Consider the following 19,763-nt stretch of genomic DNA (forward strand, 5'->3'; position numbering starts at 1 on the left):
ATACCCAAACACCAATATGGTTAGAAAATACAGTTAATAAGAGAAGGGCAATAATTTCAGAGATAGGCAGTGATAAATTTAGGCTAAATTCTATTTAGTGAAAAAATACTAATGGCAAAACACATGAAGATTTATTAAAAATTTACAATTTTTATTTTCCCAATGTAAAATATAAGGATATATATATGTAGCAAATGTTTGCTCCCTTGGTATCTATTTGAATTCCTAGTATAAAATTCCTCATATAAAATTATACTAATTCCTAGTATAAAATTATTTATACATTAACATTGTTTCCATATAATACTATATTTTTTCTTTCCTTAACATTTCAGGAGCTTCTTTGGGTGATTAGTCAAAACAGATTAAGACAATAAATATGATTGATAAGAAGGTTAGAATTTTTAAAGTCTATTCTTTCTTACTTAGAAAACCTTCAATTAAATGACGACCAGCATTGACTATTGCATTACCTTTTCTTTACTGGGCTCTTTTTATAACAATTTTCCAAAATCACATAATTTCCAAATAGAAGAAAGTCCATTCTCATTTGACTTGGGGAAAAAAGGGTCAATCATAATTAGCATTATTACTTCATAGCATATTAGAAAAAATACTATTAAAGCTTTACATATATGTACATGTATCTTCTGACCCAGACACAATTATGGCAAGGATATCTTTTGACTATCAAAAGTTGGCAATGTAATATTATTCAGTGCTAAAAAGAAATGAGCTATCAAGCTATGAAAAAGACATGGAGGAACCTTAAATGCATATTACTAAGTGAAACAAGCCGATCTGAAAAGGATATGTACTGTATGTGTCAAACTGTAAGACATTTTTGAAAAGGCCAAACTATGGAGACAATAAAAAGATAAGTGGTTTTCTAGTGGTTGGGAGGGTGAAAAGGAGAGATGAATAGAGCACAGAGGTTTTTAACAGCAGTGCCAATAAACACTCTGCATGGTACTATAATGATGGATAAATACCATTATAAATTGGTCCAGACCCACGGAATGTACAATGTCAAGAGTAAACCCTAATGTAAACTACAGACTCTGGGTGATTATGAAGTGTCAGTGCAAGTTCATCAATTGTAACAAATGTACCACTCTGGTGGGGGATGGCGATAATGGCAGAGGGCAGAGAGTATATGAACCATCTCTGTAACTTCCTCTCAGTTTTGCTGTGAACCTAAAACTACTCTAAAATAATAGTTTTTTTTTTCAAAAAAAGGGTTATGGTACTCAAAAAAGGATAATTTTATAAAGTATGCAACACTTATAGGATCAAAAGTACATAAAAGTAGATCTACATAGCACTTCTAGCAGGAAAGACTTAAAAATCTGGCAGTTACTTTATGTTGCTAGACAAATTCATTTGTTACCTTAGTTATCTTATCAGGGAAGTGACCCACAATGTGATTGAAAAAACACTTAGCCTTGCAAGTCCAATCTGAGGTTCTGAACCTCCCATCCTTCCAGTTGTCACTTCCTGACTCCCACACTCTCCTTCCCCAACTTCATCATGACCCAAACTCCTCTGACCCTTCTGATTTATTCCAATCTATCAGACCATGCCTTTAACCTTCTCTTTCTTTCTTTATCCAGCCTAAACTCCACAGAGCTATCACTGCAACCACTTTTTTCCCCCGGGTACTTTGTTTTTATTGTTTGCTGAGCCAACATCACAAAGTCACAAACCTGAATGATTTTTCCACTTGTATATGAAAAGGATCCTGAAAACAGCAGGAAAAAGAAAATCACACCATCCTAGGGACAGATCTCCCTCTTCAGCTGGACCCTCTACTCTCAGCATGCCCACATTGCTGTGTCTTCATTCTTCTGTGACTTTACACATGTAACTTTCTCCTTCTAGAAAGGCATTCCTGATTTCTACCTGGGTAATGCTGACTTATATTCCAGTGGATACCTCAGGTACCATCTCCTGTGTGAAGCCTTTCTCAACATCCACTCATCACTAAGAATTAAAGCCTCCTAGGTATAATACCCTGGTGAAATTCTTACCACACTGTGTTATAAATATTCATTTAATTTACTTATTCCCTTTCTTATATTATAAACTTATTGAGGGGAAGGATGCTGTTCTATCTTCATTTATACCCTCAGCAAAGAGCACAATATCTGACACTTAAAGTTTTGGTGAATACAGGAAGGAAGGAAGGAAGGAAGGAAGGAAGGAAGGAAGGAAGGAAGGAAGGAAGGAAGGAATAATGAATATATAAACAAATAAGACACCAGCCCTGATCTTTGGCAGACCTGTGTTTTTAGTCAAGACACTTCATGTGTTTCAGTATTTGTTTTAGTGCTATGAAAAAGTATACTGATAACAGTATTATTCAGACAGTGCTGTAGGAAACAGCATAAATGAAGATTCTATCATCATTTATCACTTAAATATCATTTAAAATGATTATCTATCAGTTTAGCACTATCAATAACCAAATGCTCCTAATGTATACCTTTCTGCAGATCCAGCAATAAGTACTAAGAATTAATTGAACTTTTATTCATAATAGTCAAATATCATATCCCTTTCCTCATAAATAAAAATAGTAAGTTACTATGTTTTTTCCTGTATTACAAATATCTAATCTGTAGAAACAGAATTTACTTTTAATTGGATAATGAATTTATAAAATAATAAACATTAATCGATGTTCAGGAAGAATATAACTCAAATAATTTTTTAGTACATCTTATGATGGAAATATTTTTTGGACTTGCCTTACCTAAACACTCTACTCTGTTTTTTTTTTTAATTCCCCAATTAACATTTATTAACCACTCTCTACATCCCAGGCACTGTACCAAATGAATATACTCTAGCTCATTTTCTTTACTGTCCAATACCATCTAACATTATCCTAACATTTCTCTTCACTGCTGCTCTATGGTCTCTGGACCCCTGAAAAATTTCTCTTGGACTAAAAGATAAATAAAAATTAAAAAAAAGGAAATATGAACTCTACTTCTCATTCAGACTTCCCACAGACAGGATGCAACACTATGCACTAAATATTGTGTCAGGCACTAAAGACACCAAACTGAAGAAAATTGGATCCTGCCATCATGGAACTTATGGTTTAATTGTCTTACATTTTCTCTGTGTGCTTGTTTTGGAGCATATTTATGGTTGTTTCTCTCCCCTGACCTGCTCCTTAGCTACTCTACCAGAACTTGGGTCAAAAGATTTACCAAACTGTTGTGATCTACCTGGCCTACTGTATAAGGCACCAGAGAAGGAAGGAGCAACGGAGAGATAGGGAATTAAAATCAAGCAGTGATTTCTCTAAATCATCATTACACACAATGCTGGAGACTTCCAGAGATTCTTAACCTATGCCACAGAAACCTGAGGACATTTGTAACTTTGCTATTGAAAAAAATTTAGGGGGGCACATGGGTAGCTTAGTTGGTTAAGCATCCCACTCTTGATCTCAGCTCAGGTGTTGATCTCAGGGTCATGAGTTTAAGCCCCATGTGGGGCTCCACATTGAGCATGGAGCCTACTTTTAAAAAAATTCACTGCTCTCACTTTTCTGTCTATACCCAAAAGCCATTTATTTATATTATCTTTTTACACTTTCCTCTACCTGCCGGAACTTAAGGCCTGCTAATAGCCTGTGTAGGCATTTCTGTATTCAATGCAGAACAATGGAAAGACCCAGTTTAGATCTGGGCTGTGTCGCTTGCTGGCTTTGTAACCTAGGGCAAGCCACTAGGGATTACATAACCCCATCCTAAGTCAAGGAAGATGTATAATTTTATTGAGTAGAATTGCATTTTGTTATAAACAGAAGCTTGCCTGAAACCATGGAGTCATTAGAATACATTCATCAGATAAAGAAAGTGAATATTAAACTTTTCTCTTCATAAAGTTTACAGTCACCATAGAAAGAACCAGGAAAGCAAATATTTCTATGGGAAACTGCATTTTCCTTGGATATCAGTGCAGTGAATATCTGAATCAAAACTTCACTAGATTATTTTCCCTCAAATCTAAAGGCCTCCAACTTACTCCTTATTAGATCCATAGTACAGAAGGCAACAAAAGCCAGTATCTTAACAGAGCATGTTATTCATTTGTGCTGATTCATACTGGGACATCAAACAACCAAGGAAATGAATACAATTAACTTTTGACAGCAAGTAATGATTTGAGGTTTTCATTTTAAGTGTGTGGTTTCATCTTATCTAAATGAAATCCACAAAGATGCACTAGTATTTAAAACATACATATACATGTCTCAGATCAACTTCCAACAACAGAAGGCTTAACTAGCAAGACTTTAGTGTATCAAAATGTCTAAGAAAAGAGAAAAGCAAATAAAAAGCAGTTTTCATTATTCAATCATGGATATCACATTCTATAAATCACAATTTATTTCTGTGAAAATCTTGCAAAGGGAAAAATTGAAGAGATTGTCATGGCTCTGTTACTGGGTTATTCAGTATAAGAAAACCTAACTTATCAACTGAAATTCTAAATTTATTCTTTTTTGCTTGACCTTACTTTGTTGCAGAAAGGATTTAAAATGCTTATTCTACAATATAGTCCTAAAAAATTCCAGACCCTTAAGCTTTCAGGTATGAATTTTTGTACTGATAAAAGTTCTAATCTGACACTTTTGAGAGGCACTATTTCTTAATTTATTTTCTTAATTATTCCTTATTTTTACACTACCTCTTATTAACTTTCTTAATTATACCTTAATTATTTTAAATATAAAAGTGATAACACAAATTTATGGAATATTTAGCAAAGAAAGAAAACACATTACCCATACATAATTCAATCTCCCAATAAAATTAATATGAGCACTTTCAAAAAAATTTAAAGCCTATTTACACAAAGTTTTTAAATAATGCATTCCTATTAAACACTTTTTTTTAAGTACATAAAAGTATAAATAAGAAGGTCACTTATAGTTCCACTGTCCCCAAACAAGCAATGGTCAATCTCATATTCACATTTTTGTCTATATCAATCTAACTGGGTTTCCCCCCGACCCTTTCCCGTCATAACTGTGGGTGGCTTCAATTTGTTTGTTTATATGTTTGACTAGCCGGACTTCTGAGTCTTATAAGCCCTGCTTGAGGAAATCCCCTTTTGGAAGAATTTCCTGTATCTAATTATACCATTTTCCCCACAGTGAGGAATTCTCATAATGAAGGAAGCAAATCAACCTATTCACATTCTCTCATGCTCATTATGTGACTGATTCAAACAACCACAGTTTCTACGATCAGTGTTTCTTCTCAAGGCTCTTCTGGTAGAATGATAATTAGCCTAATGTCACTAAGGGAAATGAGAATGATGGAAAAGAGCCACTAGGACACTTGCTTCTGCCAAGGCTGGACTCAAAATTCCACGATACTGCCAAAACTGAGGTCTTTGAAGTGTCCATGGTCTAAGGAAGAGTTAAAGTCCCACTGGGAACATTGGAATGGCTTATTCTAGGATGGGGAAAAGAATAATCTGATTTTATCTGCTTTTCTGCTTCTCCCTTAGAGAGTAAAGAATATCTCCCCATATGAGAGAACATATTCAGACCCTAAGAACCAAACTATGACAAACAGTCATTGCAATTATTTTCTAGCCTTTAGCACATCTGAGAAGTCTGACACCAGTCTGATTTTATCCCTCCATTTACAACATACTGGGTGAGTCTGAATGTATGCTTGTGGAGTTTTTTCCCTTGTACTAATACTTTCAAATTTCAGCCAGGATGTGTCTAGATGAAATTCTCTCTTCATTGACCTCACTTGATTTGCTTACCCAGGACAATTTTTTTTTCTTCTCTAGGATAATTTTCTTCAATTATATCTTTTTCTATTTCTTTAGTGTCACTTGCCTTTGTTATATAAATATATATACTATATACCTACATAGCTTTAAGTTCCAAGTTCCAGTCTCTGTTTTTTATTTCTACTTGAAAAACAACAACATATTACTCACTCATAGTTTTTTTCCTCAACATTCTGAAAGAACTTCTCAAGTTTGCGCACCACATCCCTGATTTTATTTTTATGTAGTGTAAATTCTGTTTTTTAATGCCTCTGATTCAAATTTGCATCATAATATTGCATTTTAACATCAAATCCTTTCTTATTTCTTCCATCACACTTGTTGTTGATCTTTCACATCAGCCACTTCTTCTTCTATCATTCTATACTACTGCTCAAAGGAGGATAGGTCTTTTAGAAAGACATTGGTGACACTAAACATTTTTTTCCCAGTCTCTAGAATGAACTGCTTTCAAAAGCATCCATTTCTTTCAAGGCTATCCCCCCTTGTTGCGTTCCTCAGTATTTTTTCCTTAGGTCCAGTGCTTTATTTTTTTCCCTATTTTGTTTCGATAATTTTCTGTTTATTCACACTCAAATCAGGTGACATCAAATCCAGACCCAGTGTCTGTCAACAAAGTGTTTTTTTTTGGGGGGGGGGAATGTATTGATATTTATTTAGGCATTAAAAATATCATCCTGTACAAAAATCACTTAAAAATCACTTAAAAGACATCAAAATAGGAAGGGAGGGCTGTGTTGCAACTTATCCTAGAAAAATAGCAGAAAATGGTATATATTAAGATATTGAGATCACATTTTATAAGCAATACCAAATACCCCAAAAGTAGTTTCCATACATTTAATGTAAGTGCTAATTTTGGTAGATTATTTTATTACCAAAAACACACAACTATTTCTACCTAGGATACACATCAAATACTTAAAAATAGTGTATAACTCTTTTTTACATAGAGGAAAGCTGAAAATAATATTGCCCAGTGATGATGCCTCACACTGCTACAAACTTCTTATTTTTCTGAACAGTGTATCCAAATTATATTAGTAGCAGTATAAAAATAGGTAATTTTTCTTGCCAGATCATACTCTAATTATCTTCTGTAATATATAAATAATATTCTTTGTAAAAGTTAAGGTAATGATTTGCCATTTGTATCAATAAGACAGAAATATAATGACCAAAGTGTCAGAATAGTGTGTACACATTCAGGTATTTCAGTTCCAAAGAGTTTTGGAAAGTGTTTGGATGGACCTAGCTTATTTGGCTACTGTTGTTCTAGTTGAACTGCCTTTGCAGTTCAGACTATCTAACTGAGTTAGTCTGATGTCTAACTAACTAACTGAGTTAGTCTGATGTGCACAGCTCCTTGCCCGATTCTCATCTATGATGCTCTCCTGGCTGAGACTGGGATGCTGCCCTCTGCTACCATCTGCCTTTAAAATTGCTAGTTGACACCCCTATCAATGTTTCTCATTTCCAAATATTTTCATTTGGAGAGAAACATATATCCTAGGTTACAGTTCTCTATGAGAATCCGGGATGCTTGTCTACTTCCAGTTCTACTGTTTTCCTTACTGGATGGTTATCGCTATCAGTATGTGTGAGGCAATACCATTATGGCTTCCTAAAGAGTAACATTCTCTTTTTCAGAAAGTATGAAACAGAAGGACAAAGATGCATCCACTCAGCTTTCATGTGAACATAAAAAAGATGCACCATTGATTGAGATTTTCAATATACTGACCTTAAAATATAAAGATTACATATGCATACTTATATATACATATGTATATAAATAAAAATCTTTATTACATATATTTATAAATATATATTTATTATAAATAAATATTATATATGTGTGTGTATATATATGTCTGTGTGTTTATATATATATATATGTGTGTGTGTGTATATATATATATATATATATATATATATAATGTGTACACACACACACACACACACACACACACACAGACATATATATAAAATTCCTCCCCAAATTTTTACTACTGTTAATTGCCACTGGGTTTTGGTATTCTTCAGTTTTGTCTTTTTGAGGTCCTTATTGATATTTTACTGTTACATGAGGAGAGATTGCAGCAGCCACAGATATGCGATTTTAAACCAGAAAATTTGTGCCTGGGACAATTCTTTATCCATGGAAGTTTGAGAATCACTGGTGTAATCAACTAAATAGGATGCTAATACATTGAAAAGTTAACCCGAGGAAACTAGGAAGGTTCTGATTTTAGTTTACATTCCTATTCTAAGGGACTTCAAGTGAAGAACCAAGATCAAATTTTCCAAAGTCCATTAGCGTTTTGTTCTATCTGAAACAATCAGTTTAGTAAAGAACAGTTTCAAAATTCTGGTAACTCAGGTTACCACTTGGATTGACTCAAATGATCTAGGCTGTCTACCATGTGGAAATGCAGTGAACCATCTACAAAAGCAATGTTTCCCTAGAGGTTTCACCAGATCCACTAACAAAAGAGATGTACATTCAGACTGCAGAACAGGTCTTAAATACCAGCGAGAAAACTAGAATCAGATGACCAATTTGCTAATTCTCATAGTATTTTTACTTTTCTGCTTCTAATAACACTCTAAGCGCTAGCCTTGAGTCTCAGTGGTCATTTTCTTAGATAATCTTGTTAAAAACATCATCTGAGAGTGTTACTTCAGGCATGGCAAAAAGTTGTTTCTGATGTCATAACCAGATAGCCAGACACAATCCTGATGCAATCAGTCTCCCACATCGAGGATTTGAAATGAAATATTCTGTTGAGGTGGTAACTAAATCTTTCAGCTTAACAGTGTAAAACTGGCAATAGTAATTTGCTCATTACATTAAGGCTCTCAGCTGGTACAGACGTTTAGAAGCTAAATATGATTCTATTGAAAGAGATTCACTGGAACAGATTCTGACCTTCATTTGATCATCCTGAATGATATATATATATATATATATATATATATATATATATATATAGTTGGTAGCCATTAAACCACATTGTTAACACACTGTTTTCAGCTACCTAACATTTTGTCTCTAAAGGCATAATTAAAGATTGGCTTACCCTTAGTTTATTATCTTGTGTGTATAAGATAAATAAGATAAAAACAACTCTGCTAATATTTAATAAAATTTCACCAAGATGAGAAACATCTTAAATCTTACTTTAAAAAGATATAAGCAAATTAGTTACATCAGAAATAATGTAATACTCAACTCGGGAAAGACTTTTAACCAATCATTACAACAATTAGAATTTTTAAGTCCACATGATAGACTTGGGAATTTAAAACTATTAAATCATCCAGAGACAATTTCTATTTACATTTTCTTAAAATAAAGGTCTCCAACTCTAGGACTGGTTGGTTGTGTTTGTCTTAAAACGTCACCTATTTGTTAGTGATGTTTTAGTTTCCAGTTTGGTCAGCTTTAGGCCACCTAAGATCCATAAGGACTCTGTCATTCAAAATAGTAATTGTTTGGGTAGATATTGTTATTGTCATAGCCAACCTAAGGGAATAGAGAAACCAAACTTAAGGGAATAGAGATCAAATGAAGAAGAGAGAAAGGCACTGTAACTCTGAAGTTATCATACACACATACCTTGCACCGTGAGGAAAACCGAAGCAGCTGATGATCCTCCTTCATTGGAGACTACACAATGATACTCCCCAGCATCACTGAACTTCACACCCCTTAGCTCCAATGAGAGGTTGGCCAGGATCCTCATCCTTGCTGGGTCTGCCAGTCTGACATCTCTGTCATTCCTCTGCCAGGTTACATTGTAATCCACCGCGCTGATGACGAGACATGTCAAAACTGCTCTTTCTCCAGGAGTGACTGTGACATTATCAGGCACTTGGATGACTGGAGGGGGCTCTGGGTGAAACGAAAAGATTCAAATCAAGAGACCTAATAGCCAGTTTGCTCCCTTATAGATGTAGTTTAAAAATGTAATGAGTGTATATTGAGAACCTGGTAGGGAAGATGCAGAAGACACAGCTTATTAATTAGTATATATGTCTTTGACCCCAAGAAAATTATCTAGTTAAAAGATACTTTAAAAAAGTAGTACATGTTCTAAAAAAAAAAAAACGACCACCTGATTTTTATCACATTTGCCGAACACTGTGGTTTTAGATGTTATGTCTTCAATGGGAAGATTTGAATGTTCTCTAATTGAAAACACCGCAGTGTAAAAGTGAATAATAGCACAGGCACTTGTAGCCTGAAGACACCATGCACAGGATATGCTTTTAGTGCCTTTAATCCTCAATGTAAAAGAAAAGAAAAGAAAAGAAAAGAAAAGAAAAGAAAAGAAAAGAAAAGAAAAGAAAAGAAAAGAAGTGCTTGTTCACACACCAAAGCATACCCAAGTTTAAATTTATAAATTATAGATGTGAGAATCAAAAAGCCTTGGCAAAAGGGTATCACTAGACTAATTTAGGGATTGGGGAATGAAGCAAATTTTTGGGTTTTGAAGAAGGTAGCATTTATGGATTTTTTTAAATTTAAAAATGCTCATTTGGTGTTTTAGAGAAAAGAGGACACAAAGTATGGTAGATGATAGTATACTAAATATGATAATATTGGTTTCAAAGGGCTACAATCTCATTAAGAAGACAGTGCAACAGCAGAGTATGACAAATGTTCCCCCAAAGGAACAAGGGATGTTTTGACTGCAGGACAAGTTAAGAGTAGGCATAGGCCTTTAATAAAATTGTACACATGAAACCATGCACACAAAAGGTATTGAATAAGTCATGCACATTTCAAATGCCGTCAAAAATAACTTACTAATTAGATATTTAGCCAACATTCTAGAGAGAATCATATTACTCTAGCTAGGTTTGAGAATAAATACAAATGCCCCCCTAAAACATGTTCTGCCCAAATGCTTTAAAACGATCTGCTGTAACAAGCTATTATTCAGCAATAATACAGCAATAAAACTGCAGTGAGCTATTCCAGCTGGAAACCCATGTGCCTGTTTAGTTTAAATATGAAAGAGTATTAGATATTCAAGATCAAATTTTATTCTTATTTATTTAAAACCATATATAAGTGCAGATGAATCATAAGCCTGGAAAAAAAAACCCTGGAAATAATATGCCAAAACCATAGTGGTAATCTCTGAGGGACAGAAATGTGTATATTTTTCATATTTTCCTTTATATTTATCCTGCTTTCGAAACATTTAGAAGAGTAGATCCTATTTTAAATTATCTTTTAAAAAACAAAATTTTATCATTCTGCTATGTTCTTAAAATGTCTTAAGAAAATGGTTGATGAATCATGTGGAAAGAGGACACGACAAAGTTAGAAAGCTCTGGAGTCTGGCTAGGCTCGACAGAATATACGAGAAACTTTGTTAAATTTGAATTTCAGATAAACATCAAATAATATTCTTGTGTACATATGCCTCATGAAATATTTCAGACATACTTATATGAGATTCAAATTTAATTGGGCACTCTATGTTTTTACGTACTGAATCTGTCAACCATAGGCTGCTTAGTTCTCTCTCTAGGTATGTGACCTTAGATAAGTCAATTTATCCACAGGGTTTGCTTCCCTGTCTGAAAAATGAGATAATCAAATTAGGTTATCTTAAAGACCCTTTCTAGTTCTAATGCTCTATGACTCTCATATCCAAGATGGTATAGACCATCAAAGACCTGAAAGTCATCATAAGTACATGTGTTCACATTCTATCGAGATCTTTATGAAGGCCACATGATGTTTGTATGGTTTTCTTTTTTGTTCTTTTGACACAAACTTCCTCAACTAAACTAGGTATTTTTTGAGATTTTTAGAAAATGGAAAATTGTACATTAGGCATGTAGGGAATGCTGGGCACATGCCCAGAGTCCTCTTAAGGATATAGGTACTCATTTCCCTGGCTGCTATGCTTCTTGGTTATATACAGCTCATAGCCAAGGGAGCTAACATGCTCAGGGTAAATCCCCCCTTTCCAGGGCACCCATCATTCAGTGACCACTTAATGAGGAAACAAATCGAGGTTCTCTTGCCTTGATTCAGGGCCATGACAGCTCCAGAATTCCCTGTGGGATCCAGTAAGGCCCTAGCAGTGACTATATCACAATTTAAATTCTTCCACTTCTGTTACTTCCTTACCAGTGCATTTTCCTAGAAATAACCTTCTTGTATACAAACCCCACCTCAGAGTCTAATCCCTTTTCAAACATAAATTGAAATATGTAAAATGCTAACTTTCTAATAATATATGGGAACAGATAAGGTTTGAAAGAATGACATACAATATCATTGCTGCCTAAATAACTAGAGATAATAAATAGTGTATATACTTAAATATTTATGCACGCATAACTAAATTTGTGGGGTTGGGGGAAACGATGAGGGAGAATGACAACAGTGTGCAAAGGAGGCCAAGACAATAGATTATCAGAAATAGCCTGGTCCTAGAAGTTTGAGGGACAGCCCTTCCTAAGTAAAAGAATGACTAAGGCTAGAATTAGGGAACCAGAGATGAAACCTCAGAACCTCATAACTGAGAGAAGAATGACAAGTATAGGCCTTGTGACATTAGGTAAAGATCACTGAACAGGGAGCCAGGAGGCCAGGAACCTTCTTCTCATCCCTATAATCATAATGGGTCACCGCCTGCTCCAGGCCTAAGTTTCTTTAGCTACAGAATGACAAGGTGGTACAAGATTATTTCCAAGCCCTTATCCTGTTCTAATACAATATCCTGTAATTATAATTTAAGATTGTCTGTCACTGACATGCCCCTGACAAGTTTTCTGTATTCCCGGTATTTTATGTAAACCCAGAATTTTAGTACTCTGTGCGTGTACTCCCTCAGGGGAGGGCATTGTGTTAAGAAAGAAATTCAGTGAAGAAAATTAATGTAACTTTGTAACCGTACTAAATTAGCAATTATTCCTTGAAAAGAGTTTTTCATGTTTCTGCAACTCTACTTGTTTGTTTCTATATGTTTATATGTAATAAAAGAAATACAATGCTTTTTATACCCATTTTGCATCTAAAACATTCAATAATCAACATTTTTCATGAACTAAAAATCCTTACACATGTCAGCTAGAAGAAAATGCTGGAATAAAAAAATAGGGTAACATATTGGTAGAACTTTAGCTTTTCTTCAAACTGTGCTTGGGTGTCCTTTGACTTTACAAAATAAATTCGTGTCCATAGTGACACCAGAACATCACTATCTCAAAATGCCTTGTTTTCCAACACTCCTTTCCAAAATATAAGACCTAACTGTCCTATGAATTTGCACTTGATTCCAGCATGCCTTTAGCTAACTGCTGGGATCTCAGCCCAGGCTACAGGGGATTCAGAAGTGGGTGGAGGTTTGAGGCAACAGTGAACCTGGCAAGAAATGTCTATTCTTCCAAGTCCAAAGGGGCACTTGCTTGTTATTTCTGCCATCACAGTCACTGCTGTTACCATCAGTGCTTCTGTTCCTTCTTTCATAATTGACTGAGTGGGACATAATTCCTGAACACTGGCTTGGGCACGTTATAATTTCCTAGTGATACCACTGCTTGGCTGGCACAAATTAAACTAATGGGGCATGTGTACAACACACATATGGAAGTTACTGACACTACAGAGTCAAATTCTTAAGAGTCAGTTCACAAATTCTTACTGGCACTTCCTAGTTGTTTATGCAAGATGTCTAAATCAACTCACTCAAACTTCTTTCCCTGTTGTCTTTCTCTCAATTAATATTGTTGGGAAAAAATAGTCAAGTGTTCAAGTGTTTGTTTTCCCAGAAGCTGAGGAACGTTGACACAATTCCAATGCTTTTCATAATTACTGGCGATGAAAAAAAAAATGAATAGTTTATGATGCATGTCAACTGAATTGTTTCAGGAGACAAGCTTTATTTTTCTAAGAATAAGAGAATACAAATAAATTCACGCCAAGAAGAACATGCTTGCATGCCTCTGTTTTAAAGTTCAGCTTGGACTTATTGATAACAAACATAAATCCTAGACTTCTAAACAGTTATACAGTTGCTTTTGTGTTAAATTGCCTAAAGAAAATGCACATCCACACTAAAAGTAGGTATAGACAATGTTATAAACTCAGCAGCTACATTTAGGTCAGAATAGGGTTACTATTAAACACACAGCAACACTAGTCTATAAGACAGGTAGAAAATAATTCAATCAAAACAAACTTTCTAATAAATTCTAGATATGTTCTGAGTAAGTGGCTTAAATCCTGATCATTGGTTAAAAATGATAATCTTTTTGTGTCCTAAGAATTCTGGGAGATTAAAGGAAAAATGACTTTTTCGCTAAAATATATTCTACCTTAGAAAGCAATGAGTTTTGGGGTGCCTGGGTGGCTCAGTCGGTTAAGCATCTGACTTCAGCTCAGGTCATGATCTCACAGGTTGTGAGTTCGGGCCCCGTGTCGGGCTCTGTGCTGACAGCTCAGCGCCTGGAGCTTGCTTTGGATTCTGTGTCTCCCTCTCTCTCTCTGCCCCTCCCCAGCTCAGGTTCTGTCTCTCTCTCTCAAAAATAAATAAAAAGCAATGAGTTTTGTCTCCCATTTATTTGTAGGAAACATACTATCTACTGTGAAATAATTAGCATTTCTTCCACTCTTCTTAATACCAATACTGTAGCCACTGAGGTCCTGTGTTTCTTGAACATGATCACTTTCACTGTCATGAATTTAATGTCAGAATGCATTCATAAAAACAGTCTGCTTATTACAAATATGGGAAAGAAAATGGGAAATTTAACCTTGTTATTCCCAGAATAGATCTCTCCCTTTTCTTAAATTTTATCCCTTCCTTTCTTTAAATTTCTTTCAATTTTAATAAAAATGCTAGGTGATATTTTCAAAAAATATTTATTAAGAGAGCCTACAATAATAATGATAATAGTACAAGAACAATAACAATGATGGCTAGGGTCTATTAAGTGTTTCTATGTGCCAGGCTCTCTTCTATGTGAGTTTATACTATCTCATGTAACCTCACATTTCTCAATGAGATAAGAGACTGTTACTGATAATTATCTTCCTATTATAGTTTGGGGAAACCAAGGCACTGAGTCCTTAAATGCTTGTCCCAAGGAAGGTCACACAGCTAATATGTAGTGAAGCCAGGATTATCAAACATCCTATTTCCATAGCTGCACTAATTTCCAGGCAACTGCAAAGCAATTAGTGACAATTACTTACCTGACACATCAAAAAATGTCTGTGCCCGTCCAGTCCCCGCACTGCTGACAGCCATGCACTCATAGGCACCTTCATCAGACAAAGTGACCTTTTCAATCTCCCAGTTCACACTGGCAGATTCCCTGGGGCAAGAAAATAGAAACCATTTTAGTTACGACAAAAGCAAGACAAAATTGAAAGCAGTGATTTTTTGGAAGTATTCATTCAAAAGAACGATGTAAAAATAAGCAGATGAAACTACAGAGTTCCTCATAGCTTAAAATTATACACCTTTTAATTAGAAAGGCATTGAGGAGGGCACCTATTGGGATGAGCACTGGGTGTTGTATGGAAACCAATTTGACAATAAATTTCATATTAAAAAAAGAAGAAGAAAGTTAAGCTCTCTGAGCAAAAGGCACACCAAAGGCAAGATACAGAGTTTGTGAATTTCTTTAGGGAAACATTTTCTGGCTATGTGAAAATATAAGATAAAGATTTAATAGAGAAACACTCCTTAAATCCTCTCTCCTTCCATATTATTTCCAGTTTTGGGTCTTGTTCAGTAGAGGTTCTCAACCAAAGCAATTCAACAAGGTAATTCATGAGTTTGAAGGTAGAAAATTGACTTTTTGATCCCAAAAAGTTCTTTTTAATTTTCTTGTATATAAGCTCCATATAAGGCTATGGGACATATCTGGTTCAATCTATGTATACGTTGACAAAAGAAAAAAAATTACCCGTTTTATTATCAAACCTGTCATTTAGGTTAAAAAAACCCATTTGCTATAATATGTATCCATTCATTTAATAAATACTTATTCTTTGGCCTTTAACACTGTTCAAATTGCTTTCTATTTTTTCGAAGTGTTTTAGTAATAGATATTTAATTCTGATAGATATTTCATATCTAATTATTTAATAGATATTAATAGATACTTTAAAGGATTCCAATAATCTACAAAATAGGCATTATTTTATTTTAAAATAGAATTGAAAATCATAACTATTTTCCTAATTTTCTTCTTACACTCATCCATAGCTATGTTTAACCTTCTTTAACATTCAAGACATAGATGAGATGAAAAGCCCATTGCAGAGGCAAAAGACACCGTACACTGAAGTCTGAAAGTGGTATGAGATATAATAGCTCAGTTATAACACCAGATCTCTTGCTGTCCAAAAAAAAAAAAAAAACATACCTGTCATCAAAAAGCCAAGAAGAACTTACTGAGCTCTTAATGTGTATTTATCACTAATCTAGACTTTGTAAGAGAAAGTGAAGGCACAGGTTCCTGTTCATCAGAAAAGGGACAAAATAAGCAAGGTCACTGTTCCATATATTTTAGTAACAGAATATTCACTTTAGTTAATGTTTCCTTTCAACCATGTATGCATGAGGTGTCAGTAGTCCTTACTGCTCCATTCAGAAGAAAAAGGAGTATGAGTGTACTCTAAGCCACAGTCATCACCTAAGCTATATCTTTAATGCCTAAGAGCAGTAAGCTAAGTCCAAGTTTATAACTGTCATCATCTAAGAGGTACTGGTAAGTTCCAGGGAGGCAGAAGTTTGAAATACATACAGTGTGTCGTGTTTTCTGCAATGCCTAGTTCGGAACCAAGCACACAACATTAGGATTCATCAAAACTTAGACACATGGATATTTTAGAAACAGATAGTGACAATTCTTCTAGTCCCTCGTTTTAAAAACAAGTAAGTCGAGATTCAGGAAGAAGGATAAGTAATTAGTTCAAAGGCACGTAAACAGGGTGAGATTACGTAAAGAATATTCTTGACAGTGATACTTGCTCCTCTCATTTATGAAATATTATGTGAAAATAATTCTCTTTTTTCATGTAGTCTTCTCAGTTAACATTAAAACTCTAAGAAGTTTTGAAGGCATGACCTTTGGAATAAGGAAAGAACATGTCAAATAGAAATGTGTCCTGCTGCTAATGCAAACTAATTCTCTCTTACATCCCCTAGTGACCATAGCGACTCACATAACAAAGATTAAGTCACATGTCTCAAGTTATTAGGAAATCTAGGGCAGGGACTTGTGAGTGAATCAGGGTTAGAGTATCAATCCATCACCACCCATGCCAAATTCTGTCTTTAGCCTCTTACACACAAAGAGCTTAATATATGTCAGCAAGGCATGTCACATCTCTGGGCCACAGAGCTGGAAAAATGAAAGAATTCTTGTGGCTTACCTCCCAGGAATTGTGTGGAATTAATGAATTAATATTTATAAAGAATCTCAAGTGTCTTTGAAACATGTTACTATTTAAACATGAAACAGAATTATTTGATTTCATCAGGCAGTTATGTAGCTTCATCATTTAATATCCTGGTCAGTTATGTTGCTGGTTATTAAACATGGAGCTTAGGGAATCATTAAGATACACAATATAAAAAAAGTAGCAGGAAGTAATACAGTTCAATCTTCAAATAGTGGAATTTTTTTCTAAAGTTATACTGAATATTCCTGCCATAGTTTTTGCTTAAAATGACCCCCTAAAGAGATTAAATAGGCTAATACTGTCAAATATTTAGCATTTTATGGAAGTTATTTATATTACTATTGAATCAACAGCATAGAAATTTTGTAAAATAATTTCTAGAGTTTTTCTCCAAATGTAGTTTGTTTCATTAGTAAGATTAAAAAAAAATTCCAGAAATCATCCTCCAGATTTCAAGGTCTACTCAATTTTCTCATTGATTATTTATATTTATCTAAAAAAGCCATCCATCTTCACAAGGAAGATCAGTGCTTCCTCACCCACTCCCACTGATTGTTACGTGCAGTAGCCACACATGCTGTCCCTCCACCTGCTGTCCCAGCACACTTCACTTCCCGAACCCCATCCTCTACCCTTCTCCTGGCTCACTGCACTCCAGCCACACTGGCTTCCTTCCTGTCTTTCTTTCCCCCATGCCCAGTCAGCTCCAGCCTTGTGCATTTGCACTAACTGTTCCTGGCATGCAAATCCTTTTTCCTAGATATCTATCTGCATGATCATCTCTCACCATGTTTAGGTCTTTGCTCAAATGTCCCTTATCCTGAATTTTAAAACTGCAAGTTGGCCAAAACCACATGCACCCCATCTCTCAATTATATTCAGAGATTTGTTTGCCCCAAAGCCAACAAAGCTTAAACTCTTCTCTTTTGCGAGGACCCTTCCAAAGTTTAGTACCTAACTTTATATTCATAATTTTGTATTCTTGGGCTTAACAAGAGACCGTCAAGTTATATAACATCCAGATTCTATAAAACCTGAATCAACCCTTGAATGAATTCTAGCACTTACTAAATTAACATATTTAACATATTATAAATGAGAAATTAACACATCATAAAACACATATCTGTTTTCTTTCTCCATTATAATAAAATCTCCATAAGGGCACAGACCTGCGCCTGTTTTGTTCACTGCTATATTCCAAGACTATGGAACAAATAAATGGGAATTTCCAGTGAAAAAGCACATTAAAATAAGTATCTGTTTGTATTAAGATGTTTAATGCTTTCTATAACTGCTAATAAAACATGTACACACCTTAAATACTGGTCTACTCCAAGTGTAACTCCATTTCTGACAAAGCTCAAGGTAAAGGGTAAAAGACTCTCAACAGAGCAGGAAATGTGGCCTGGCTGCAAGTAGTATCCCGGGGTTTTCATGGGCATTGTAACTTTGGGAGCATCTAGGAAAAATAGAACATGGGCAACAAGGTCACAATAATATTGGGTACTTCCTGTTAATCCATTCAAAATCTTCAAACCTTAATTATTCTAGTAAACCCTCTGCATTCCAATTAATCTAAATCACTAAAAATCACTTTAATTATCTTTCTTTGTTCAAACCCCATTAATTTCTGGATCTCTCCATGGAACCCTTACTAACGTATTCATTAAACCTGAGACTCTATTTTTTAAGACACTATTTTTTGTGCTACCAATATAGAAAAAACAAACAAACAAAGGCTACCGAATAAGTTACAATACCTCCTCCACTATAGAATCTATTGTTATTTAAAAAATGTAAATATATGAAAAGGACCTACATGGCTTAGAATTGAAGTCATACACCTTAGCTAGCAGATGGTAGGGGGAAGCCCTGCCATTAGCAAGTCACCTCACCTGGACCAAAAAAGTCTGGGTACTGAATGTAACTTCCTTGCTTTGCCCCCCCAGCACCATCTTGCTACATTGCCCACGGGTTCTACAAAAAGACGAGGCCTCTTGGGGCGCTTAGGGTGGTTCAGTGGGTTAAGCATCTGACTTCAGCTCAAGTCATGATCTCACGGTTCGTGAGTTCAAGCCCCAAGTCGGGCTCTGTGCTGCCAGCTTGGAGCCTGGAGCCTGGAGCCTGGACCCTGTTTCAGATTCTATGTCTCCCTTTCTCTCTGCCCCTCCCCTGCTCATGCTGTCTCTGTCTCTCTCTCTCTCTCTCTCAAAAATAAGTAAACTTAAAAAAAAAAGAATTGAGGTCATACAGTAATTGTTTTCCCAAAAATAATGGGAAAAAAACTTGATTTTTAAGAATCCAACAGATTTTGCAGTATTCAATTTAGGGGTAAGACAACTAACTATGAGGAAATACTGAGGTTGGTTCTAATCTCGCCGTTCGACAACCATTAAAGAATAGCTGTACAGTTGTTTCTGAATTTCTCAAATTACAACCTTATGTATAAATGATAAATTGTTGTCCCTCCATC

General features: G+C 35.1%; 1 protein-coding gene across 1 annotated transcript in view; it reads right to left on the reverse strand.

Annotated features, from left to right (window-relative positions):
- HMCN1 (hemicentin 1) overlaps positions 1 to 19,763 on the reverse strand; it is a 463,190-nt gene that overhangs the window by 259,110 nt on the left and 184,317 nt on the right. The window contains exons 9-11 of the mRNA XM_030302673.1: positions 18,605 to 18,749; positions 15,065 to 15,186; positions 9,458 to 9,733 (exon numbers count right to left, since the gene is read on the reverse strand). Of these exons, the coding sequence (XP_030158533.1) occupies positions 9,458 to 9,733; positions 15,065 to 15,186; positions 18,605 to 18,749 (543 nt within the window). The remainder of the gene's footprint in view (positions 1 to 9,457; positions 9,734 to 15,064; positions 15,187 to 18,604; positions 18,750 to 19,763) is intronic.

This window comes from Lynx canadensis, chromosome F1 (genome assembly GCF_007474595.2).
Source record: "Lynx canadensis isolate LIC74 chromosome F1, mLynCan4.pri.v2, whole genome shotgun sequence".
NCBI classification, from domain to species: domain Eukaryota; kingdom Metazoa; phylum Chordata; class Mammalia; order Carnivora; family Felidae; genus Lynx; species Lynx canadensis.